Source organism: Medicago truncatula, chromosome 6 (assembly GCF_003473485.1).
Source record: "Medicago truncatula cultivar Jemalong A17 chromosome 6, MtrunA17r5.0-ANR, whole genome shotgun sequence".
In the NCBI taxonomy this organism is placed as follows: Eukaryota; Viridiplantae; Streptophyta; class Magnoliopsida; order Fabales; family Fabaceae; genus Medicago; species Medicago truncatula.
The window spans coordinates 33,903,813-33,928,706 of record NC_053047.1 but is presented as its reverse complement, the minus strand read 5'-3'; the positions used below and the strand labels follow the sequence as shown (position 1 = coordinate 33,928,706).

The window sequence follows — 24,894 nt, the reverse complement described above, 5'->3', positions numbered from 1 at the left end:
TTAGAAATAACTCAAATGCATGAGATAAGTTGTCATTGAAAATATTAACTCTGATACACGGTATAAGTTGTCATTGATAAACTAATTTTTGTTGAGAAGTCATTGATAAAGTATTATTTGTCATCAATTTATTAAATAATAATGATAATACTATAACAATGTTTAATATTAGACAAATATTAGTAACCAAAAAAAAAAAAGACAATTATTAAACCCTCTTTAACTAAAATACATGTAGAGTATCTTCTTTCGTGATATATATAAAAAATAAGATATTCGCTTTAAATTTTTAACAATGGATATAGTGGTAGGATCCATGCTTTTAAGAGGATCCATGTCCTAAATTTATATATTCAATTTCCAAAAAGTTCATCCTCTATATTCTTAATCTATAATAAAAATTAAACAGCAGTCCAAAGTCCCTCTTTTTTAAGGTGATAGTCCAAAGTCCTTATATATTCTTATTTACCCAAATTATTATTCCATTAATCTAATTTATACAATGATGAAAAAAAATGCGCCATCGTCTGCAAGTGGTGTAATCCACATTTGAATATGTTCATTAATGAAGTTGCATTTTACTTTATGTTACCATAAATCTACCTATTTAAAATCATCTATCCAATGCTACTAATCTTGCTTAATGCTAAGTACCATATTGACTCGGAAACATATTTTATAATACCTCCCATTTACTTTTGTCAAAACTTACGATGGGAACATTGCTTCCTCACCAAGCTACCATTTATATGAATTTATGATGATTATACGTTAGCCAAATCTTACTTAATCCAAAACAAAATAGAATTACTGCCAAAGAAAATTATTTTTTTAAAAAAATTGGCTTTTTTAAAAAACTCTGAATTAAATTATAAACATTGACAAAAAAAAACAACACTAGTAGGGAATGAAAAAAGTTCAACTTTTCTAAAAAGTAGTTGTAAAATGACCATTACTATTAATTTAATTAATCAATTTTCTCCATATTTTTTTTTAGAAAAAAGTGTTTGACTTATGACTTCAAGACAAATTTTCCTTTTAACACATTTTTAAACAATGTTTGAAAATGTCTACATACACTTGTTTCTTTTTTGTTATCTCTAAAGAACGCTGGCAAACATCGAAACTCACATACATAATTGTTAATCTGTTTGATTTAACGGCGTATGTTGCAAACACACATCCCAATAGATTTTAATCGCAAAAAAAAAAAAAAAAACTTCAAAATTACGTTTTTGCGGTTTTTTGCTAAACTTGAAGCTGCAAACACATGTATTATGAAGTTCCGAATTCAAACCCGAGTAAAAGTGTTCAATCCATCAATATCGCGTTGTTGGAACATATTGACTTAAAGATTTATTAGTGAATCCAAATTCAAACTCGAGTAAAAGTGTTATGTCTATCAATATCGTATTGTCGGAACATGTTGACTTGAGACGGACACTTGTTGGTGAAAATGCAAATTCAATTGCACTAAAGGACAATGACAATGTTTTAACGTAACGGAAAACGTCATCTTGTAAAAAGCTTCCGTTTACTTTTCTTTCCAACCAACCTCATCATCTAACAACTGAACAACACACACTGACGAAAAAACTCTTTTCCCTTTTCTCACTACAATTTCATCTTTTCCTTCATTTTCTCACACTTTCTCGCATTTTCTCACACTTTCTCTTCTCACATGGCTTCAGAATCAACCGAAGAAGACAAAAACAACAACAGCAACAAATCATGGGAACACATCCTCCGCCGTATGCTTCCCGCCGGCGCACCGTTACCCGACGAAGACCACCTCGATTACTCCATCGCCGTCGAATACGAAGGTCCTCCGGTTCCTTACGACGTTCCTCGAATCGATCCGGTGGAAATCAGCGCATCTTCTTCTCCGATTCGTACTGCTTCTGTACTCTCCGATCGAGGTCACCGTGGCGATGAGGCGAATTCATCGATTCCTGTTGCTATGCCGGTTTATTCACGGTTTTCTAGGTTTAACAGAGTTCCGAATAACGGTTTTGGTTTCAACCGCGAAATTCGAAGTCCTGTTGATAGTCAAAGATCTTCTTCTGTTTCTAGAAGTCAATCTCAATTTGAAGCTGATCGGTTTGATTTCTCCGACGAAGTTGCCGCCACCGCCGACCGTCACTCCGTTTCTGTTTCCAGAACTCAATCTCAATTCGAAACCGATCGGTCTGATTTCTCCGGTGAAGTCGCTGCCGTTGACAACGGCAGCGACGACGGAAACGACGGTGAAAACGGCGAAGGTAGTTATGTTTCCGGTTCGTCACCACCGGTACCGAATTCAGCTCCGGTACCGTCTCAAGTCGTTGAAGGAAAACGACCTACTGTGGTAACATTTAACGAGCCTAGGGTTTATGACTCTGATGGCGGCGACAGCTATTCGTCGCCGCGATCGGTTGCGACTGAGCCGGTAGGATCACCGGCAGAGGCAAGGAAGAATTCGCTAGTGAAACGAGGTGTTTGTAGTAGGTGTGGGAATAAGAATAGGTTAAAAGAGAAAGAAGCGTGTTTGGTTTGTGATGCAAGGTATTGTAATAACTGTGTATTGAAAGCTATGGGTTCAATGCCGGAAGGGAGAAAGTGTGTGAGCTGTATTGGGAAAGCTATTGATGAGATTAAGCGATCGAGTTTAGGGAAGTGTTCGAGGATGTTGAGTAGGGTTTGTAGTCCTTTGGAGATTAATCAGATTATGAGAGCTGAAAAAGAGTGTGCCGCGAATCAGTTAAGGCCGGAGCAGCTTGTTGTTAATGGTAGGCAGTTGAGGCAGGAAGAGTTGGCTGAGATTTTGGGTTGTTCGATTCCTCCTCAGAAGTTGAAGCCGGGGAGGTATTGGTATGATAAGGATTCTGGACTCTGGGGAAAGGTAAAAATGAGAAAAATAACTAATTTTAGTGTTTGAATGTTTAGAAATAGCTAGATTTAGTGTTTAGAACTAGATTAGGATGTTTATGGAAATTGCTATTTTTGGATTATTTGTTTAATTGCTTAATTTGGAAGTGTTGGGTTTTCAGGAGGGAGAGAAGCCGGACAAAATAATAAGTTCAAAGCTTAATATTGGAGGGAAGCTTCAACAGGAAGCAAGCAATGGGAATACTAGAGTCTACATGAATGGCCGTGAAATAACAAAGATCGAGCTTAGAATGTTAAAGGTAAAATCTTGTTTCTCCTTGCGTTTTGGCTTTTGGAGTCAATTTAGAATGGAATGATTAAACATGCAGATTAATAGGTGTACTAGAAAAAGCTTGTAGGTGTACTAGAAAAAGTTAGATACTAACTTCTTTAATGTCCTTTTGTGAGTGTTTTCTATGCTAGGGCTTCCACTAGTGGTATGTGCAAATAAATAAGATTATTGACTCCATGTTCATTGAGAGTTTTGCAATTTTTAGGAAATTTGCTGTCTTAGAAAACACAAATGGATATACAGCTTTTTCCTCCTATATTGGATTATGGCTATTTTTGCTGCGAAGCATTTAGCTTTTGGACATGGTTTGTCTGTACTTAAATTGTTGTCAAACACTAACAATGTTTTAAGAAAAAGGTAGTAACTGAGCTACTTAATACATGCAGGGTAGAATATTATCAATGAAAATATAGCTTAGGTATCTCATAGATTTGGTGTAAAATCGTCAACAATTCCCTTCAAGATTCTAGTATACATTGATTAACAATCGTATTTGTTGATTATCATGCTTCTATCAGACATATAGGTTAGGTATCTCTTAGATTTGGTATCCAGTGGATTCACTCACTCATGATTTTTATGATAGTCAATCGATTTTTTCTTTGTCATCTATTATGCACAATTTGCATCTAAAGTGTCTACCTTTGCTTGGTAAACTTTCCTTTTTTTGTCTGCTGTCTATTTTTTCTTTAATGCCTGTTTCACCTGTTTGTAACTCATTGCACTCGTCATCATCATCAAATGATGTGTAACTTGTCTGTTTATCTGTTCAGCTAGCAAACGTTCAATGCCCGCGAGATACCCATTTCTGGGTTTATGATGACGGATCTTATGAGGAAGAAGGCCAAAATAATATCAAGGGCAACATATGGGGAAAGGTTCTCTCTTATCTGATAATAGTAGTTTATACCTGCTTTGTATTTTGAGCTTGAAAGCGTCTGTCTTGATTTGGTTTTTATTTTTTATACAATATCGGTTTGGTTTATGGTAGGCAGGCGTCCACTCGTTTCATCTGTTCATTATTCTCTTTGCCTGTACCGTCTACTAATCCTCCTGGGGTCAGAGACAATCCAAGTAACTATTCAACAAGGTCAGTGCCTGAGTATTTGGACCATGGTAGAGTTCAAAAACTTTTGTTGTTTGGCATGGAAGGATCTGGAACAGCTACCCTCTTTAAACAGGCATGTCTATTTCTCCTTTATATTACCCACCTTGTCTAATTGTTGCCTGTATCATGCCTTCAATGTGGCTGGTTTGGGATCAATAACTTAGCTTTTCTTTTTGTGCCAATAAAGGACTTAGTGAAGTGTCATAGTTTATTTGCCCAGTTCATAGAGGAATTGATGCTGTTGGACTCCTGCTGATTATAGTTCCCAGTCAATAGACTATTTTGTAATGTTTTTAAATGTTGTTAGAATATATGAACATTGTCGTATAATATTTGATGGTATTTTTGAATAATTCATGGTAACTTAGATTAAATATTAGGTATGATTTGGTAGATAGGTTAGAACGTGACAGATGTTTGATGTATATTAAAAGCATAGCAACATACAAAGGTTGAAACAGTGTTACATTTTGATTCCAACCGGTGGAATCAAACAAGTTGTTCTGTTCCATTTTATTCTCGTGCCTAACACTACTTTCCGATTGGTTCCTGATATATATAGTGATTTGTTTCCTTATTTGATTAACATTAAGATTCTAGTAGTATTGTATATTAGTGTAAATAAAGATTAGTGTTCTGTCAATTTGTAATAACATCCATTATATCAGTTGATATAGTGGCTTGGTGCTTTAGGCGGGAAAGCATGGGGGTTGGAGTAACAAGAAGATCATCAATTCAGCTCCCCCTACACTAACAAAATATCAAGTGACAACTAACATTTTCTATAAAAAAATAACACCTAATATATTATTCACATCAAGCTATCAATTTTAAATATGATTGTATTAGTAATAGTTCTATGCATAAATGTCGTGTGTGCTTTCCACAATCATAAAATGTGCCAATGCATGCTCATAGCATATGATTGCATATATGCATACTCTTAAATGTATATGTAGATGTAGAGAAGTTTTTTATCTAAAAAATGACGTGTAGAAGTTTTATTTTATCTTGTTTCAATATTTTGAATGTGTGTGCTTTGCTTTTAAATTTTGGATGATGGAGATGGGATTTGCCCCCCCTTTTTCCTGTTTAGGTATTTTTTTTCGTTGTGCATATTTTGGATGGTTGTTTCCTGTGTACGTGTCATAGGAAATTCTTTTATTCGAAAACTGGATGATTAGAATTTACATGGTTTCTGATAGAGAGCTGAGTATGAGGGGATAAGGAAAAAGGGCTATTATGTAATGGAGATTATGATAAGGTTATATGGTAAATAAAGTGTGGTTTAGGATGCTGAGTTTTCAAGTTTGTTATGCTTAAGTAGTATAAATAATGAGGTAGGTGAATGGTAGTAGGTATACAAGAATATTGTGGGAACCATTATGGTTAGGCATAGAAAGAGTGTTCTCTTTCTTTGAGGAGCTTTGCTCTGGGGTAGTTTGGAATTCATTTCCATCTACAATTTTATTTTCTTCATCAATCATATATATTCTATTTTTCATTGTTTTATCTATTTCTCTTTGTTAACTTCTGTTTCTGAATTTCGGGTTCCCATCAGTTTCTAATGCCAATTTCCCTTTAACATCTTGGAATTATTTTTTTATTTTTTTTATAATTCTATTTGGTGTTTATCCTATAGCTGGCACCAATTTTTCTCATGGTTTTAATTTTACCATCCATATCCTTGGAACAGGCCAAGTTTTTATACGGGAACAAGTTTTCTGCAGAAGAGTCGCAAAACATCAAACTCATGATTCAAAGCAGTATGTACAGGTATCTCAGCATTCTGCTTGAAGGAAGAGAGCAGTTTGAAGAGGAAGCTCTGGCAGAGAAAGAATCTACTTCATTAGAAGTTGAAGGATCTGGACCTGGTATGACTTTACTTTTCTTCCCTTTCTTTATTTTCTGTGATGGTGCGTGCTGTTTCACTTAAGTTAAAGTGTCACCGACTCAATGCTAATATGTTGATGGCTCACTGTTTCTCTTTAAGTCGATGGTTCTATTTTATTGCATTTGTTTTCAATCTCAATCTCAATTTACTAAATAATGGTTTACATTTGTTCTGTATATTTCTTGGGTGTTTTAAATCAAACTGTTAGTACTCTTGGGTCATTTGTTATACAGATGTTTAACTTCATCAAATTTAACGTTAGTTCACCCTTTGTATTCTGTCCGAGTCCGACAATAATGAACATTTGTTTTAATAAAGACAATCCAAACTTATAACTGATAACAGCAATAACACCAAGGTTTATCTCACATTCTCACTAGACGGTTTGACAGCATGGATCAATATGTACAGAACCATTGAGCTCTATCAAAAACCAATTTTTCAATAAAATCGTTGGGACTGATATCCTTATCATTAGTTACTTTCTGTCTTGGTTGGAGTTCTAAATGTTTCGTAAAGTCTGGGTTTTGTGACTAAATGTAATTAACTCTGCTATACATTTAGCAGAAACAGCAAATGATGAAAACAAACCATGCATTTACTCAATCAATCAAAGATTCAAGCATTTTTCTGACTGGTTGCTGGATATTATGGCTACGGGGGATTTGGAGGCTTTCTTTCCTGCTGCTACACGTGAGTATGCTCCAATGGTTGACGAGATATGGAAAGATCCGGCTGTTCAGGAAACATACAAGAGAAGAGAGGAATTGCATAATCTTCCTGATGTTGCTAAATATTTCTTAGATCGGGTATGTTGCTACCATTTCATTTTTTTTCTATGTTGTCTTGAGAAGTATTTGGTGTGGGTTTATCGTCTATATTTCCTCGTTAATTTTGTTACATTATATGCAATAGTTGCATTGCAACTTATCTGGTTACATAAAGAAACCCGATTAGTAAAAAAAAGGTGTATGCTGAGGAGGAGCTTGAATTTATTTTGTGAGGAGACCAATTTTTCCTTTAAAATGGACTTAAGAAGAATCCATATATTATCAATTAAAAGAAAATAATTTAAAGGGGTTGATAGATCAAATATGTTAGCTCTTTAGAATAAATGAACTTCTTCTGGACTTAACTGTTGATTTTGTCCTGGCCTGTTCTATCTAAGTCACCTGTAAATTGGGTTTATTGTTTGGTAATATTCATTTAAACATTTACTAAATCAAGTGGCAGCACATTTAACTAACTGGGGAAGTATTTAGTTTCATTACATAATATTATTTTTTATATGAAACTATAGTGGAATGTATGCATAGCTACAAATTTGTGCTAAATATTGACATTATGTTTAGAAGAAAAGTACAATGCACAAGGATATGGCCCTATAGTGTAACCTTTTATTTGAAGTTCAAAATGGTTAATTGTATTCGGATTCAACCTCAAGAGCAGAGGTCCATAATCATCTAGCCGTCACATAAGTTAAGGCTCACCGGAAGCCTTGATAGATATATTACTCCCTCCGTCCCAAATTGTATGACGTTTTGGGCATTTCACATATATTAAGAAATGTAATTAATATTGTATGGGAAAGAGATATTATGAGTTGTTTTACAAAATTATCCTTAATAAATGATATGGGAAAGATAAATGAAAGAATTGAAAGAAGAAAGAGTAATAAATAATTAAGGATATAATAGGAAAAGTAACATTAATGTTTCATTGGTAATGTAAAGTGACATACAATTTGGGACAAATATTTTTTCTAAAGTGACATACAATTTGGGGCGGAGGGAGTATTGTTTAAGACATCTATAAATCTGTCAAGATTCACTTATACCACTCAGGATCTAAATAAAGTTGCATGTTTGCACTTAGATATTACTATTGTTAGAGCGATTTTATCACGGTGTTTCAGTTTAATCCACTCAAAGATTTTTTTACCTTGTCAGCGTACGTTAGTATTAACACATATTATACTTCCCAATTGTATAAACTATTTACCATTTGAGTCAATACTTATTGAGAATTTTCTCAAGTTTGCATTTGATTTTACTTGTAATTTGGCCATAAAACTTAAATATATTAAACTTTCCATTATTGGATGGTTTACTTATGTTCTTTGATCGTTTTCGATTGGCCCTTACCCTATTTAATTAGATATTTATGAAACATTAAACCATATCGAGGAAAAGAAAGTTTGTGAAAACTTTAATGGCTTCCATATTAGCCTATTAGGTATTAATGTAACGTTTAAATCATCATAACAAACGATTGTGAATAAATGTTATTAGTTGATATGGTATGTTATGTTATTTACGATGTATGAGCTATGTCTATCTTGTCGACAAGTAATTATGTACTTCTATCTTTTAATGAGCCACAGATCTCTAAAAAGATGTAGAAAGTAATTGTTCAAAGTATGTGTTAGATACCCAGCTTGGGCCTAAGCCCAACAAGTGAGTTGGATAGGGAATTAGTTACATTTTCTGATGTGCAGTTTCTTAGATGAGGAACCATATATTTAGGGAGAGGGCATGGTAAGGGAAAGGCATTGAGAATCATTTTTGGTTAGAACCTAGCAGGTTTGGGCAGGGCAGAGAGAGAATTATCTCTTCTCTGTAGGAGCTGCGCTCTGGGGTATACATGGAGTTTTCCTTTCTGTACTATATCTTTTTTCCAATCAATAATACAATTTCTCGTTATTTTTAATTTGGTATGTCTAATACATGTTTAAGAAGGTTCATTGGTGTGTTCAAGTCAAGTTAGTAATTGTTAGACGTTGCAGAAATGCTTAATAACCTGTTAGGCCCACTATTATTTAGAGGCCCATTATTAATCAGGGGAGTGGAGGTACATGTGGTTGGTTGAATTGAAGGAGAGAGAATGATGAGTGTAAGAACGTGGTGCGTGTAAAATCGTGAATGGAAGAATTAGGAAATGGTTTGGAGGTTGGGGATGGGCAGACAAGTGGTTCTTCACTGGCAGGTTCATCATTCATAGTTATTTTCCTTTTCAGTCACCATCTTGTAAGGAGCTAGGTCCATTCCATAGCATTTTAGTTACTTTCATATCTTACTAGCACATATTTCAGATCACAGGGAAAGGAGGGTTTCATCCTCTGTTTAGAGTTAATTTCAATACAGCTTGTGTTGGTCCTTTAATTTTGTGGTTCCTATCATAACCAGACAGTTGATATAGATTTATATGATATTACCATCTTGGAAAACCTGCTATTGGGATGATATCCTCTACCCGTCAATGTTACGATGTTTGCTTACTTTGCTATGGATTGATGATTTAGAACATAACCTTCAAAAGAATATATGAAATACTGTAAATTTGAAAATCATGAACTTGAGTTATATTACTCGTTCCCTACTGTTTGGTCTATCTAAAATTTGGCTTGTACAATATAAAATAATATATGTTTGTTTTGTGCCTTTTCTGATATAAAAATATTCCTAGGTTGAATGTGATTGGATTTTTCTAACTTCAATATGTCTCTGTTTTATTGTTTTGATTTGTCATTTGTCTATAGCAATCATTTTAAAAATGTGCTGTGAATATAATAGTTTTGTTATGTGATCCTGCGCAGGCAATCGAAATATCAAGCAACGAGTATGAACCTTCTGATAAGGATATATTATATGCTGAAGGAGTTACACAGAGCAATGGTCTTGCTTTCATGGAGTTTTCATTTGATGATAGGAGTCCTATGTCTGAGATATACAGTGAGAATTTAAATAACCCAGCCCCCCAGACCAAGTAAATCTTCTCTTCCATTTCCTTTTGTCTTGTTTTGTGTAAACTTCTGAAAATATTTTTAACTCCGTAGCATTGTCCTTGTCTCAGATTTCAACTTATTCGCATAAATTCGAAGGGACTGCGTGATGGCTGCAAATGGTTGGAAATGTTTGAAGATGTGAGGGCGGTCATTTTTTGTGTTGCCCTGAGTGACTACGACCAAATGTGGCCCACTAGCACCGGCAAGCTTCAGAACAAATTGCTAGCAAGCCGAGATCTTTTCGAGAGTCTAGTGAGGCATCCTTGTTTTAAAGATACCCCTTTTGTGCTTTTGCTAAATAAGTATGATGCCTTCGAAGACAAGATTAACAAAGCTCCTCTGTCAACCTGTGAGTGGTTTTCGGATTTCGCTCCAGTGAGGCCCCATCACAACAATCATGTACTAGCACACCAAGCATATTACTATATAGCTGTAAGATTCAAGGAGCTTTATTATTCCTTAACTGGCCAGAAGTTGTTTGTGGGGCAAACTCGTGGTCGGGACCGTGTCTCGGTTGACGAGGCATTCAAATACATTAGGGAGATCATCAAATGGGAGGATGAGAAGGATGAACTGTATGAAATCAATCCTGAAGAATCATTTTACAGTACAGAGATGAGTTCTGCTTTCATCAGACAGGAATGAATTCCCAACATTTGATAACCCTTGAGACAGGATACCAAATGACGAGCAAGGAGTCTCGCCGCTCCACAGAATTTGTCGAAGCATTGCATTTATGAAGGACTGAGAGGTCATTTGGCTGGCCTATGTGAAATGTTTTGTTTTGTTTTGGTCTCTTAGGATCTTTCTGATCAGGTTCATAATTATTTTTTCCCCCATGTTAAATAAGCTAATTTGCTTGAGAGGTTGTAAATTCAGAGGTGATTTGTTGTCTGTACAGCTTATATATTGATAAGTGAGCAGCTTAAATTGAAAAAAAATATATACATATATATATTTGCTTTAACCGTTAACCTGCCATTATTATTTAATTGAGATAAGGTACTACCTGCATCTCTATAATTATTATCTTTTTCATTAGACTTAATATTTTTAATTGAATTAACGATTGCTTTATTAAAATATTTTCAACTATTTTACAATTTTTTTTTTTTGTCAAGTAGCGTGGCAACTAGATTTTTTTAGCTACCCAGAAATAATATTATGATAAAATAAATTAATCTTTTCTTTTAATGATTAAACTTGTGATAATAATGTCAATGAAGAAGACTTTAAAGCATACCCACCTTAGCTGCCTCCACACAACCTCTCTTTTTCTTTTTCATCCACACAAGAGGGTGGTTTAGGGTTACTTTCACGTCAGAAGTCATTGATTAAATAAGTGATTTTACATGTGTTGTTTGGCTGTGGCAAGAATTGAGTTTGATGTAATTGATTTTGGGAAAATTGAATTCGATTAAAAATGAGTTGAGAATAAATTGTTTTATGTTTGGATACATTAATGTAAAATTAATTTTTGTTCGGTTTATGTTATTTGGATAGTTTGAATCAAGAGTACTTTTGAACGTATACTTATCAAAATGAATCCGTATTCAAAACTAACTTTCAATTTTTAAGGACCAAATTCCCAACATTTAATACTCCATCCGTTTCAAAACGAGAGTCATTTTAGCAAAATAAAATTATTTTAAAATGAATGTCATTCCCACCTTTCACTATTAATTACTTTTTTCCCCCAAAAGTACCCCTTAATTATTACTATGCACACTACTTCCAAAGTACCACATTATTGCACCAATAGTTAACAAGGCTATTTTAGTAAAAGTGTCATGTCTATAGACAACATTATTGCATTTATTAATATGTGTGTAACAACCTTAAACCACACTCATTTTGAAACGGATGGAGTAAAATATAAACAACAAAGTTCTATTGGGAGAGGAAGACTAGGAAGACGGAATTGAAGAGTTGAATCTTGGGAAGGAAGTTGTAACTACCGAAACAGATCTTGTTGGGAGAGGAAGATGAGGAAAGTGTAGCTGCAATGTTCAAGCCTTCAAGGTTATATTGACTAAGTCAGAATTCATATTGTTGATGACAGAATGAAGTTGAAGCTTGAATTGCGTTATGTGTTTTATCATTGAGGATTTGATAAAATGGGCGAAGAAGTTTCACTTCAATGGACATCTGATGAAGAAAAGAGATTTAAGGATGCAATGAAGTTAAAAATTCCCTCTCAAAGCAAGTCATATTGGAAAAATCCATCTAGATGCTTTCAAAGGAATGCAAGAAAAGACGGTGAGCTATTACTTCAATGTATATCTTATTCAACTAAGAATCTATCAAAATCGAGTGACTCCGAACACTGTTGACAATGACGATGACGAAGTGGAATTTGAATCTTTTGGTGATGGTTTTGAAGGGAAAGCTATCAAGCATTCCTCTTGAAATACACGGAGTGTACAAAGAACAAGCAATGCTTTGATTTTGAGCAGACAAAATTGTCTGATCGTTTCAAATATATTGTTAATGTGGGCCCTCTTTTGTATGAGTTTTTTTTTTTTCCCTTCATTTTTTGGGTGGGGGATTTGAAATGCTCCTCAAGCACCTAGAGAGTTTGTGGATCATGTGTGTAACATGTTGCCTTAGATAGTTATGATTTCGTTATGTCACTTTGAAATCCTAATAATGTTTTTTTTTTTAGAAGGAAAATCCTAATAGTGTTGTTTCGAAGTATAATTGCAAATACAAGATAATACCTAAATTTCAGCATAAGATGTTACTCACATTCCACAAGGGTGTGTACAAATCTCACACCCCATGTGTATGGTTGTACAAGCAAAATTACCTCTGCAAATACTTTATCAACTTAACTTAGGGAAACTCTTTCCGATCTTCACCTTGTTCAATCCCAACACCTGCAATATATGTTAATCAAATCTGATTATAAAGTGGTGGTTGATATGATTCAATGTGGATTTACCAATATTCCTAATCTGCAACTTGTACTCGCGGATATCATTTACATTTTCCAAACTCCTTATATGAACCTTGAATCACATCTTATTGATCACGACATGAATAAATGTGCAAACCTTATTGCACGTCGAACTCACCCTGCTTCTTTCAACTTATCTGAGGAATTTCCTTTTGCTTTATTATACATTCCCATATGTAATGATTCCCTTGGTGCAACTTTCTTCGATTTGGATGGTTAATGAAATGTTATTACTAGTAGAAAAATGCATTTCCTTTATTGCACAATGAGTGTCATATCCAAACAAAACTGTATCAAAATAAATATTATGCATCACACTTAAGTCTGTGTTACGTTTTTTATTTATGGACGAAATAATTATTGGTCGGACAAAACTTATTTTTCTGAAGAAAAAAAAATCATATAAACATATCACCAAAATGAAAACTCTCTCATTTGAACCAATCAATCATACTCCACTTAACAAAATTAAACATAGTCACAAAATTTCTCCTTCTGCTTCATATTTTGGTCTTAATCATATCATTATTTCAACTAGGAGTGGGAAAAACACCGAACTGAATTGCTGAACTGAACCAAACTAAAAATATCATTACAAACAGTTTTGTAACTTGTAACTGAATTGAAACAATTTGGTTTAGTTCAAAATAGTTTGATTTGGTTCAAAACAGTTTAGTTCAGACCAATTCGGTTCGGTTTTATCTTCTAAAATTCAATTTTGTTTGGTTTTTTATATTTTTTTCAATGGTACCAATAATAACAATTCAATTTGAAACAACTCGGTTCAGTTTGAAATTCAAACAGTTTGGTTCAATTCAGTTATTTTAAATTTATCAAACAGTCCAGTTCAGTTCGGTTCGGTTTAGTTTTCATTACGAACCGAACTGAACCATGCCCAGCCCTATTCAACCGGCGGCTCACTCTCCTGTGCAAAGATAGCAATCACAAAACAAACACCAACGAAAGAGAAGAAAGAGAATGTCTTCCTCAAGCAAACACCGAGACATGTACTTGACGAAATTCTCTGATTTTTTTTTTTGTTTCTAATTTCAAACAGATTTTTTCCCTCAAAATTTCTAATCTTTTTGTAATTGGGTTGTTGTGAATCAGGTTGAAGGTGGAGATGATCAACAATGGCATGCAAGAGTTCTTTGTTCAATTTCATAAACCTAAACATAGTAAATTTCTAACCTCTTTTTGTGGAATTTCATTGAATATGATTTATACAACTTTTTCTTTGTGCCAATTGAAATGTTCCTCCTTTAGTACTATAGATTGTGTATGTTTCAATTCAATGTGTGGACTCTATGAAGCATGGACACGGACACCGGACATGACACTGACACAGACAGATCGACAATGATAAAATTTTGAAAAAAAATGACATAATTCAGTGTAATCACAAGTGTCGGTGTCGGACACGATACATGTTGGACACCGAGACACTTCTTCAATCAGAAGTGTCCGTGCAACGTGTTATCTATTTCGATCAGCAGTCAACAGCTGCTGCTGACCTTTGGATTATGCATTGTAATTGTGTACCTTACTTGTTTGCTCATTTTCCTCAATGAGGATGAATTGCATTAGGATCTATGACTGTTTAGTTATAAAAATTGTGTACCTTCTTGTTTGCTCATTTTCCTCAATGAGGATGAATTGTAATTGTGTACAATTATCAGGAGAAATGGTTTTTTGTCATAAAAATTTTGATGTCGAATAAGCATCCTTTCACTTTTGTGTTTATTTATGAAATGTGCGTAAGTTGCAGAAGGTAAAAAGTTAAGAGAGAGATAGAGTTGAGCATATAAAGTGTCGCATACAATGTTTGTATTTTGATGCTCAAATAACACAATTGTGAGTTTAGAGGGGGAACTGAAGTGGGTTTTTCTTCTTCTCTTTGTTATCACTCACTTTTATTAGGACTCATTGCAGGTCCATATCAAGAAGGTGTATGGAAGAAAAGAGTGGAGCTACCTGATATTTATCCTTACAAGTCTCCTTCTATGGGGTTTGTTATCAAAGTTTACAATCCTAATGTTGATGAAATGTGAGTTGTTCATTATTTTCTAAGGGACAAAAGATCTTTAAGTATGAAGTTCAGGGTTCAAACCCTGGAAACGAACATGACTACTATCTTAATAACATCTTGCTATCAAAAAAATGCTTCCTTGTTTATTGTCGTTTTAAATTTTATAAACTTTTACAAGTTAGATCTTTGAAAATTCAGTTTAAAATTACAAAATCTTATTATTCATTTTATATTGTCTATACAAGGTTTTTATATGTCAAAATAATCTTTTAAGATTTGACCCAATACATTTGGCTAAGTTTGATTATTGTATGCCTAACCTAACCAGGTCATACTTTATTTTTATTTTTTTATGAGAAAAAGTTTAAGTGAGTTGAGCTTCGGGGGCTCACCAAGGTCAAGGCAGGCCTCAAGGCTCGTCGAGTGCTAACAAAGGTACTTGCAGATCACCCTTCAAAGAGGTCCTCGCGCTGGCAATGTGAGTTGAACGCACCACATTGCAGGTGAGTCAACTCTTTATTGTCAACAAAATTTACCATCCTAATGTTATTCAATGCGAGTTATTTTTTTTATTGTTTTCCAAGGGACACCTAAAGAGTTTTAAGAAGGAAGTTCAGGGTTCAAACCCCTGAAACGAACATGACTACTAACTTGATAATTTTTTCCTGTCAAAAAAATTATTCGCAATTTATTATCATTTTAAATCTTCTAATTTTTACGAGTTTGATCTTTTAAAATCCAGTTTAAAATTACAAAATCTTATGCGTCATTATATTTCTATATTTCCTTTTAAAATATATAAGACTTTTATATGTTAAAATAATCTTGAGTTTTTACCCAATACATTCTCCTACGCTTGATTATCGCATACCTGTCCTAATCAGGTTAGATTTTATCATCATTGAACAATATTATCAACAATACAACAAAGATTAGTATATTTTGCTTGGAATTCCGCTTTCATCGCGGGCTGCCTAATTGCGACATTTGGTTGCCTTCTTGCAACCCAACACTTTCATTGTGTTGGATGTGAATGGTGGATATAGTCCCACATTGCTTAGAGATATGGCACATGCAGTTTTTATAAAGCGTGGGAAGCTCTCACCTTACAACCTGGTTTTTTTTTTTGGTTGGTGGCCGGGGTTCAAACCCCGGACCTTGCATATATTATGTATTGTCCATACCAATTGAGCTAAGCTCACGTGGACACAACCTTGTGTCTGGTTTTATAAGCTTGAGTTAGGCCCAACTCAAATTCTAAATCATATATAAGGAAAAATTTGTGTTGATTATACTTTTTTTTCTTTTCTCTACACATTATTATAATTCCATTTTAAAATTACAAACTTTTATAAATCATTATATTTTTATATTGTCTTTTACCATATATAAGATTTTCATATGACAATAATCTTTTAAGATTTGACCAAATACATCTCCCTAAGTTTGATTGAGGAAATGGATTTGGTGCATCCCCCTAAGTTTGATTTTTTTTTATCGTAGGTTTGACTTGACCCAATCGATTTGGGCTTTATCGGACCGGACTAAAATGGGCCTGGCCTACTGATGTTTTTAACTACCCTAGTATTAGTGTTTGATGTTTGCAGCATTGAATGAAATTGAACAGCAGCACCAGTTTGTACCACCTCCACCACCATCAATTCTCAATGATTTTTCAGGATTTGATGTAATTGTGCCTATCTTTTCACACTTCCATGAAACCCTTCATTTCCTTGTTGTCACTGCCGTTTTTTGATGTATTATTTACCAGTTAGAGGTCTTTGTATACTTATTACATTACTCCTTCACCAGTATATGATCAGCTTTCACTGTAAATTTGTTGTTCTGCGTTTGTACCATCAACATATATAAAAGGGCAATCTGTTTTTTTTTTTTTTTTGCCTCTAGTTTTGTGATCAAATTCAGCACATATTTAGAGAGTCAAAAGTTCATGGCAAACGAGTCTTCCCTTGATCACCTTGATTTGGTTAACCACAAGAGTGATGGTAATTTATTGGACGCTAAAAGCCAAAACAACAAATGTGAGGGTGTCCAAAATTTTAACGGTGATGGTAATGAGGATGGCAATGAAAAATTCAGCACTGGTGTCGAGGACGATCTAGCCACCTCTTCTGTGGAAACTTCTGAGAATGAATTTCATTCTCGCAAACGTAAAAGGGAATCATTATCAGGAATGATAAACTGGACGAAGAATATCGCAATACATCCGTTTGATCCTGAGGAGTATAAAGGTGGCCAGGACTTTTTAGATCAGATGCTGTGGGCAAGAGATGTTCTGTCGGTCAGAAAGCATGCAGAACCAGACAGTGGGTCATCATCGAAGGTATAATTTCAATGCACATAATGATTTTATACATGATTTTACACATTGGATTTTTTGTGCGTTTCATATCCTGAACCAGAATGTTTTCGCATGAATGACTAGTTATCTTTTTATTGTATTTATGATTAGCATTACAATGTACTTAATTCTGCGTATTTAATAAAGATATATTCGCAATCTATCGGTTTCTTTCCTTAAATAATACACATAAATTCCAAAATCTCAGCTTGCTAACTGCTATAGATCAACAAGAGTTAATACAATAATAATATACGGGAAGTTGGATAGCTTTGGCCCAGTCTACAAAATGACTGCACTTCACAATAACAAAGAGAGCGTGTCTTTACAAGTTTGCTCCCTTGTTAATTGGTGGCCATGGGTTCTAGTCATGGAAATAGCCTTTACAAACTCATAAGGCAAGGTTGCATGCTCTAATCCCATCTTCATCCTGCGATGTTGTGTGTGCAATAAGAACTGAACTTAGAGCCAAGAGAATTTATTAGGTCTGTATTACAAGGTCTGGGTTTTCAATTTACAAGTTCAAGTGTAAAGGAGGAATGATTTGGAAAATAAAAATTACAAATGAGATGTGTCCAGGTTATACCTAACCTTTGTAGCCCTAATTAACACTGCAGTCGACCCGGTTATCCGTTAGCATGTTCAACTTGAACTGGGAAACCTGAATTTGAACTGCATGATTTGCAATTCACACACCCCGTCAGAGTGAGACTCTTACGATTCACATTAAAAACATTTTCTTAATGAAGAAAGAAGTCAAATAAAAAAATTTACGTTCGATACACACTTTCCTTTTGAACTTGTCTTAAATTTAGTTTGCTTTTGCTTCTCTGACCATGATATTTTCTTCAAAAAAATATCTACTGAATTTTCTGAACGTGTATCCTTTACAGAAGGTGAAGAAGATGCATCCTTCCATGTATGAGGATCCAGTAGTGAAATTGAGATATAGTCAAAGGCAGCCCGTCCCTTCAAAACCCCGCTGTTCTTGCTGCATTTCACTTTCTGTTGCTGGAAATAAACTGCACGGCTTCATAACTGAAAAGAAAAAATCAACTGCCAAAGCAGTTGTGAATAAAAAGAAAAAATCTAAGCCATCTGTAGGTCATCGTTTCCAAGCGGAACTCCCGCAATGTACTGGTGTAGTTTATGAGAGTGATTCTAAATGCTTAGGCACACAAGTATGGCCTGTTAATGAGGATTCAAAACCTACTACAGAAACAGATCTTGTTGGGAGAGAAAGGCGAGGAATGTGTAGCTGCAAAGTTCAAGGTTCTGCTGACTGTGTAAGATTTCATATTGGTGCAAACAGGACGGAACTGAAGCTTGAATTGGGTTCTGCATTTTACCATATGGGATTTGACAAAATGGGCGAGGAAGTTAAGTTTGGATCATTTGGTGATGGTTTCGGGAGGAAAGCTATCAAGCATCCATCTACGGATTTCATGGAGTGTTCAGAGAACACGCAATGCTTTGATTTTGAGTAGACAAAACAGTGTGGTAAGCCATTTTGAGGAAAAACTCGTAGATGCTGCTATTTATTTTGTTTGACATGGTTCTGTTGTTAAAATGGCAGTTTATTGCGTATAGACTTCTTTTAGATTATTATGTTTTGTTACATTTCTCCTGATGATATTTTAAGACAAGTTTATCATTCATTTGTTTGTGGCAAAGTGCTTAGTTTAGATTATTATGCTTTATTACATTTCTTTTGATGATTTTTCAAGACGAATTTATCATTCTAATACATTGTGGGATGATGCCTAGGCGAGGGAGGGAAAATGGGTATGGGTGAGTGTTGTCTGATGCGTCAAATTATTTGAAGACCTTTTTTTTTTTTTTTGAAACCGCAGCAGACACCACCTCAAAGATTCCAACACCATTCATAGAACATACACGATGGGCTATTAGTACGCTCCAACATCCATCGCCAAGACATTACCTTGATCTCTTCCACTATCTCATCCACTCCACCATTCCAATTATTGAAAATTTTATTGTTCCTAGCCTCCCGCAACACCCAAATCATTGTATGCCAAATAAGCCTCAATCCCATCCGGATTCTATCATTTCGATATCTTTCATCCCAACACTTCCAATGAACAAACATGTTTGTAGGAATTAAAAAGTAGCAATCAAGCCACCCCATCATCTTTAACCAAACACCTTGCGCTATATCACAATGCAAGAAGAGGTGGGTGGACGATTATGGCATTCTATCACAAAAAGTGCACACAATCGGGACATCCGGAGGTAAGATATTCCGAATGGCAAGATTATGTCTAGTCGAAATACGGTTAAGTAATAGCTTCCAAGAGAACGCTATGTGCCCGACCCTTCAAAATATTACTAAACACCCCACTCTCCTCTTCACTCCACCGATCCTCCCACAAAAACAAACCTTCCACTTAGCATAGGAAGAAGATTTCACCGAGAACACCCCCCGGTCCTCCAAACGCCACTTCCACGCATCCTCCTCTCGAGCCCAAACCAAACCGTCCAAAAAGTGCACACATTGGAAAATTATTTGAAGACCTGACATGTGGTGGATTGTTTTTCGAGCAATTATTGTTATTATTATTATTATTGAAAATATTGATTAATCTGTGGTTTTGTGCGTGTGCGAGTTGGATTTATTGTTGTGGCCATATCAGAATCATCTTTGCTTTTTGTCATCCATGTTAACGCTTCAATTAACAAAAGGGAGAAGAGTGATTATAAGTTATAACACATTTTTGAGAGTAAACAAATATTAAAATACGAAACTTAAAAATTGGGACAAAAAATGATCAGTTTCCTACTTACTTTACACGGTCTAAAAATATATTCTAGTCGCATTTTAATCATCTAAATTTTCAAGTTGATTCTTTAGAGTAGTTACTCATTTGATCATAAAAGTATTATATAAAAATGTAATCACAAATTATTTCCTTTAGATTAAAATGTCACCATGGTATTTTTCTTATAATTGTAACTAAAAAATTCATTTCTTAAAGTCTCATGAATTTCACAGTTCCAACCTTGGCAGACATTTATTATATGACATAGTTGCTTGAAGTGGCTACAACATGTGGTACAAAGTTGATTAACGATTGGCTATATGCATTCTCGACTGTATTCATCATGGGACATTCAACATATATAAAATTAGAGAAATGATATTTGTACAATTATTTTATAATAATTTTTAAACAAATTGATATTTTTAAACTAAAAGGTGAAAATGAAATAAAAAAGTTATTACACATCTTATTTCATCCACTTTTCAAACAATAGGGTGAAAAATTAGTTTTATTCTACCATAAAATATTCAAACAATGAAATAAAATATCCAAACAATGTGTTCCAAAAATTTCAAAGGTATTATTCTCTTCATTTACTCGGGCAATATACGTTGAAGAGAAAGAAAAAAAAGTCAAAGGCTTTGGTCTTGGAAAAACAAAATAAAAAAGGGGTGGCTTATTATGAATGAAAAGGGCTATGGTTTATAATAATAATATAAGTGCATGGTTTGAAGATGTCAAAATCAGAGACCAAGCACACCTTGCACAATGAATATATAGAAGGTAAATTTCATAGGAAACAAAAGTAAAGAATGTGAAGATAGTAAATAGAAGGTAAATTTCATAGGAAAAAACTAAAGAATGTGAAGATAGCACATCTTTCTCCTTTTATTATGATAATGCATATAAATTACGAATAATAATTTTTAAATTTTTTTGATTTTGATTCAAATTATATGTATATATATTTTGCAGTTTCATCTTATAACAAACTATATTTATTTTGTTCAAAAAACAAAATATACTTATTTTTTTAAATGACACCAACAATATAATATAAATTCTTATATTTTCGAATGTTCAAAATGTATGTTAAAATGTGTGTTGCTATCATTCATCTTCCTTTATATATACTCTGAACTATTCACTTGTACAAAAATGTCTAAGTTTTTTAGGTTATTTGAGATTTTACGTGTAAACGTTGCTCTATATATTAGAGAGCCAATTTTTTAGATTAACTTGTAAACGTTGCTCTATAAATGTTTTGTTAACATATGAGTTGGTTTGGAGGTATTGACTTAGGACATGAGAGTGTGCTCATTCTTAACGTCTCAAGTTTGATTCCCCAGTGTCAGTGTGTCAATTTAAATAGGCTAATTTTGATTAAAAAAAAATGTTCCTAGTTTTCGTCAAAATTTTGAATTTGGTGGGAATTCCTTTGCTTGAATAAGATTTTCTTGAGTAACCAAAAAAAAGAATAAGATTTTCTTGATGAGATATTGAGATGCAATTCTTTTATTTTACGGAGCTTCTACAACATTTTGTCAGTCTCACAATATAAGTAAAATTTAGTCAATAAAAATTAATGTGTTTAATTCAAAGTTCGTATAAAATACATTAATTTATGTTGATTTATTTTTATTTATATGTTGGGACGGAGGAAGTACAAGGCTTTGATTGATGGTGTATGTGTGTTCTTTGGTGACACCTAATTTTCCTTTATCAAGAAACATCAGATCTCACTCTAAACAGTCACCGCTGGCAGCTACCCAATTCCATTTTCTGTAAACAGATTGTCTATTCTAAAACACAAATACTCTTTGAAAGTGTGAAAGAGAGGAGACAAGGAATAAAAGTAATAATTGAATGTAGAATATTTATGCACAATGAGAGATATGAGACACTCTTTCCCCATAGACTAAGCCTTGATAGATATATGATTTACAAATGGACATGAATTAACATTGATCGGTGCGTTGCTGCATAATGAAATTGGAGGCCTAAGTCATTCTTAAAAATGGACATGAATAGACAATTCCATTTTCTGTAAATGGATTATCTACTCTAAAACACAAATACTCTTTGAAAGTGTGAAAGAGAGGAGACAAGGAATACAAGTAATAATTGAATGCATAATATTTATGCACAATGAGAGATATGAGACACTCTTTCCCCATAGACTAAGCCTTGATAGATATATGATTTACAAATTGACATGAATTAACATTGATCGGTGCGTTGCTGCATAATGAAATTGGAGGCCTAAGTCATTCTTAAAAATCGGTTCTTAAGGTGAGGATTGCCTCCTCTATATAAACTCTTATCAAGAGTCTTATCTATCCGATGTGGAACATGAGTTTTTCCCAATACTGCATTTACGTAGTCACACATTTTCGGCCATCTTAATCATTGATCTTCATTTGTTAATAGTCACCTTAACCATTGATAATGTGAAAATAAATGGTCAAGATCTCCATATTATTTCCTCAAAATTTTTAATTTATGAAATTCATTTTCGACGAAAAGACCGGGGGACAAAAAATGAACATTTTTCTATTTACATGGACTAAAAATGAATAAAAAATCAGTTTAGTTTTTAAATTACCACTCTCTCATCAATTTAGTCCTTAGATTATTAAAATCAACTAGAATGTCCATAAACTATTGTTTCATCCAACAATTTAGTCACTCAATTAATAAAATTGGTTGTTTTCTTATGATAATTTAGTGGCTAGATTGATCTATTTTTCATAATTTAAAGATATTTTAGTTGATTATTTAAATTGTTTAAAGATGAAATTGACGAGAAAGTGATAGTTTAGAGACTAAGAGCCTCTTTGAAATAGTTTTTGTTTTCAGTTTTTGAAATATAAAAATCTTCTTCTCGCAATATTTATCATTTTACATGTTTTAGTTTTAGTCCTCAAAACTAAAAAATTTAAAACTGTAAATTTTTAAAATAGTTTAGCAAAAAAGTTTTTAATTTTCAAATTTTTGAAAACTAAAAAAGAGTTTTTCAGAAGTGTTTCAAACAGGCTCTAATTTTCTCTATATTCGTCTAAAAAAATATTTTAATCATATTTTTTTAATCGTCTAAACTTTCAAGCTGATTTTTAGAGTAGGTATATGTATTTTATCATTAGCTAAAGTATTATAAAGTATTTAATCATTAAATTTATCCTTAAGATGTATAAAGTATTTAGTCATTAAATTTATACTTAAGATATAAAATGTCACCACAATATTTTTCTAAAATTGTTATTAAATTAGTCTTTCAAAATTCATTTTTTAAAGTGGTGAACAGAAATCGTAAGATAATGGGCTCCGTATGAATTTTATCGAATTAAAAAACGAGTGTTGAAAAAAAAATATTTATATTGAATGTTCACATAGCACTACTTTTCATACCAAATTCATCCTTATTTTGTTTTTTGACTCAATTCAACCTTAATATATTGTTTATAAAGATGTCATGATATCTATTTAAGATTCAATTAGGTTAATCTGTTTACAATGATTAAACTTGAAAATAAATTTCCCATTTTTTTGAATAGGTTAATTTGTTTATAATAATAATAAGGTCAAATGCATCTAAAGGTCCTTTAAGTTTTTCGTTTTTCCCAAAGTCGTCCTTTAAGTTTCAAAAGTCCCAAAGTGATCCTTTAAGTTTCAAAAGTCTCAAACAAGTCCTTTTAGTTTTTGAATCGTTTCAAACAAGTCCTTTTAGAGGATGATGGTGATGATTCAGATGATAGCAACAAAGAACATTATCCACCATTTGTCATGCCTAAAAAGATGACTAATTTTAAGTGAGTGTTAGGAGCCAGATTTGGTACCAAAGATGAGTTCAAGGAAGCAATTACCAACTATGCTATCTACAATAGAAGTTTTTTGAAACGATTCAAAAACTAAAAGGACTTGTTTGAGACCTTTGAAACTTAGAGGACCACTTTGTGAAAAATGAAAAACTTAAAGGACCTTTAGATACATTTGACCTAATAATAATTAGGCTTAAATGCTCTTTTGGTCCCTTAACTATTTAATTGGTATCGCTTTGGTCCCTTAACTAAAAAAAGATTCTTTGAGGATTTTAAGTTTTTTTTTAGTCTCGTTTTGGTCCCTTCTGTTAGGTTTCCGTTAGTTTTAATAAAAAAACGTTAAGTGTGGACACGTGTCACCTTGTCATTGGCTCTGAGTTTTTTTTTTTTTACAAAAAAAATTATAATTTTTTTTAATATATATATTTTATTTTTTTTGTAAAAAATTCCTAGAACCAATGACAAGGTGACACGTGTTAACTCTGGGACACGTGTCACGTTGTCATTGGCTTTGGGATTTTTTTTTTAAATATATATATTTTAAAAAAAATAATTATTTTTTTTGTAAAAAAAAAAAAACTCAGAGCCAATGACAAAGTGACATGTGTCCAGGAGTTAACTTTATATATTTACATGTCATACTTTCCTCAAGTGGCTCCAACATGTGATGCAAAGTTGGTGAATGATTAACTATATGTGTACTTGACTATATACAGCATCATGAGACATTCGACGTTTATAAGAATTACTAAAATAAAAACCATTATTATTATTGTTTTTTTTAAACGACAAATATTATTAGGTAAGGTTAGTGCAAGGTGCACTTAACCTGCAAAAGGAGGAAAAATAGTACAAATAGAGAGGGCCTAACGAATAAATAAATTTGCTTAGCTACCACGTTCATGTCATCGAAAATTATATCAAAATGTTGATTAAAATCTTCTTCATCTTGTTGAAT

General features: G+C 33.4%; 2 protein-coding genes across 6 annotated transcripts; both read left to right on the top strand.

Moving 5' to 3' along the window:
• The first annotated feature begins 1,535 nt into the window (after positions 1-1,535).
• On the top strand, positions 1,536-10,959 carry LOC11415054 (extra-large guanine nucleotide-binding protein 3). 2 transcript variants are annotated; one of them, XM_039834915.1, is made up of 8 exons: positions 1,536-2,881; positions 3,030-3,167; positions 3,973-4,077; positions 4,195-4,380; positions 6,004-6,181; positions 6,769-7,010; positions 9,797-9,966; positions 10,054-10,959. In XM_039834915.1, the coding sequence occupies exons 1-8, from the start codon at positions 1,682-1,684 to the stop codon at positions 10,628-10,630; spliced, it is 2,796 nt and encodes a 931-aa protein (XP_039690849.1). In that variant the 5' UTR covers positions 1,536-1,681; the 3' UTR covers positions 10,631-10,959. The 2 variants fall into 2 exon arrangements, with proteins under 2 accessions (XP_039690849.1, XP_039690848.1); XM_039834914.1 differs by having other exon boundaries at positions 6,766-7,010.
• A 2,858-nt stretch (positions 10,960-13,817) lies between these two features.
• LOC11422806 (AT-rich interactive domain-containing protein 2) lies at positions 13,818-19,008 on the top strand. 4 transcript variants are annotated; one of them, XM_039826763.1, is made up of 6 exons: positions 13,818-13,951; positions 14,055-14,122; positions 14,877-14,991; positions 15,337-15,476; positions 16,477-17,317; positions 18,229-19,008. In XM_039826763.1, the coding sequence occupies exons 5-6, from the start codon at positions 16,925-16,927 to the stop codon at positions 18,820-18,822; spliced, it is 987 nt and encodes a 328-aa protein (XP_039682697.1). In that variant the 5' UTR covers positions 13,818-13,951; positions 14,055-14,122; positions 14,877-14,991; positions 15,337-15,476; positions 16,477-16,924; the 3' UTR covers positions 18,823-19,008. The 4 variants fall into 4 exon arrangements, with proteins under 4 accessions (XP_039682697.1, XP_039682699.1, XP_039682696.1 ...); XM_039826765.1 differs by lacking the exon at positions 15,337-15,476; XM_039826762.1 differs by having other exon boundaries at positions 14,877-15,476.
• The last annotated feature ends 5,886 nt before the right edge of the window (positions 19,009-24,894 follow it).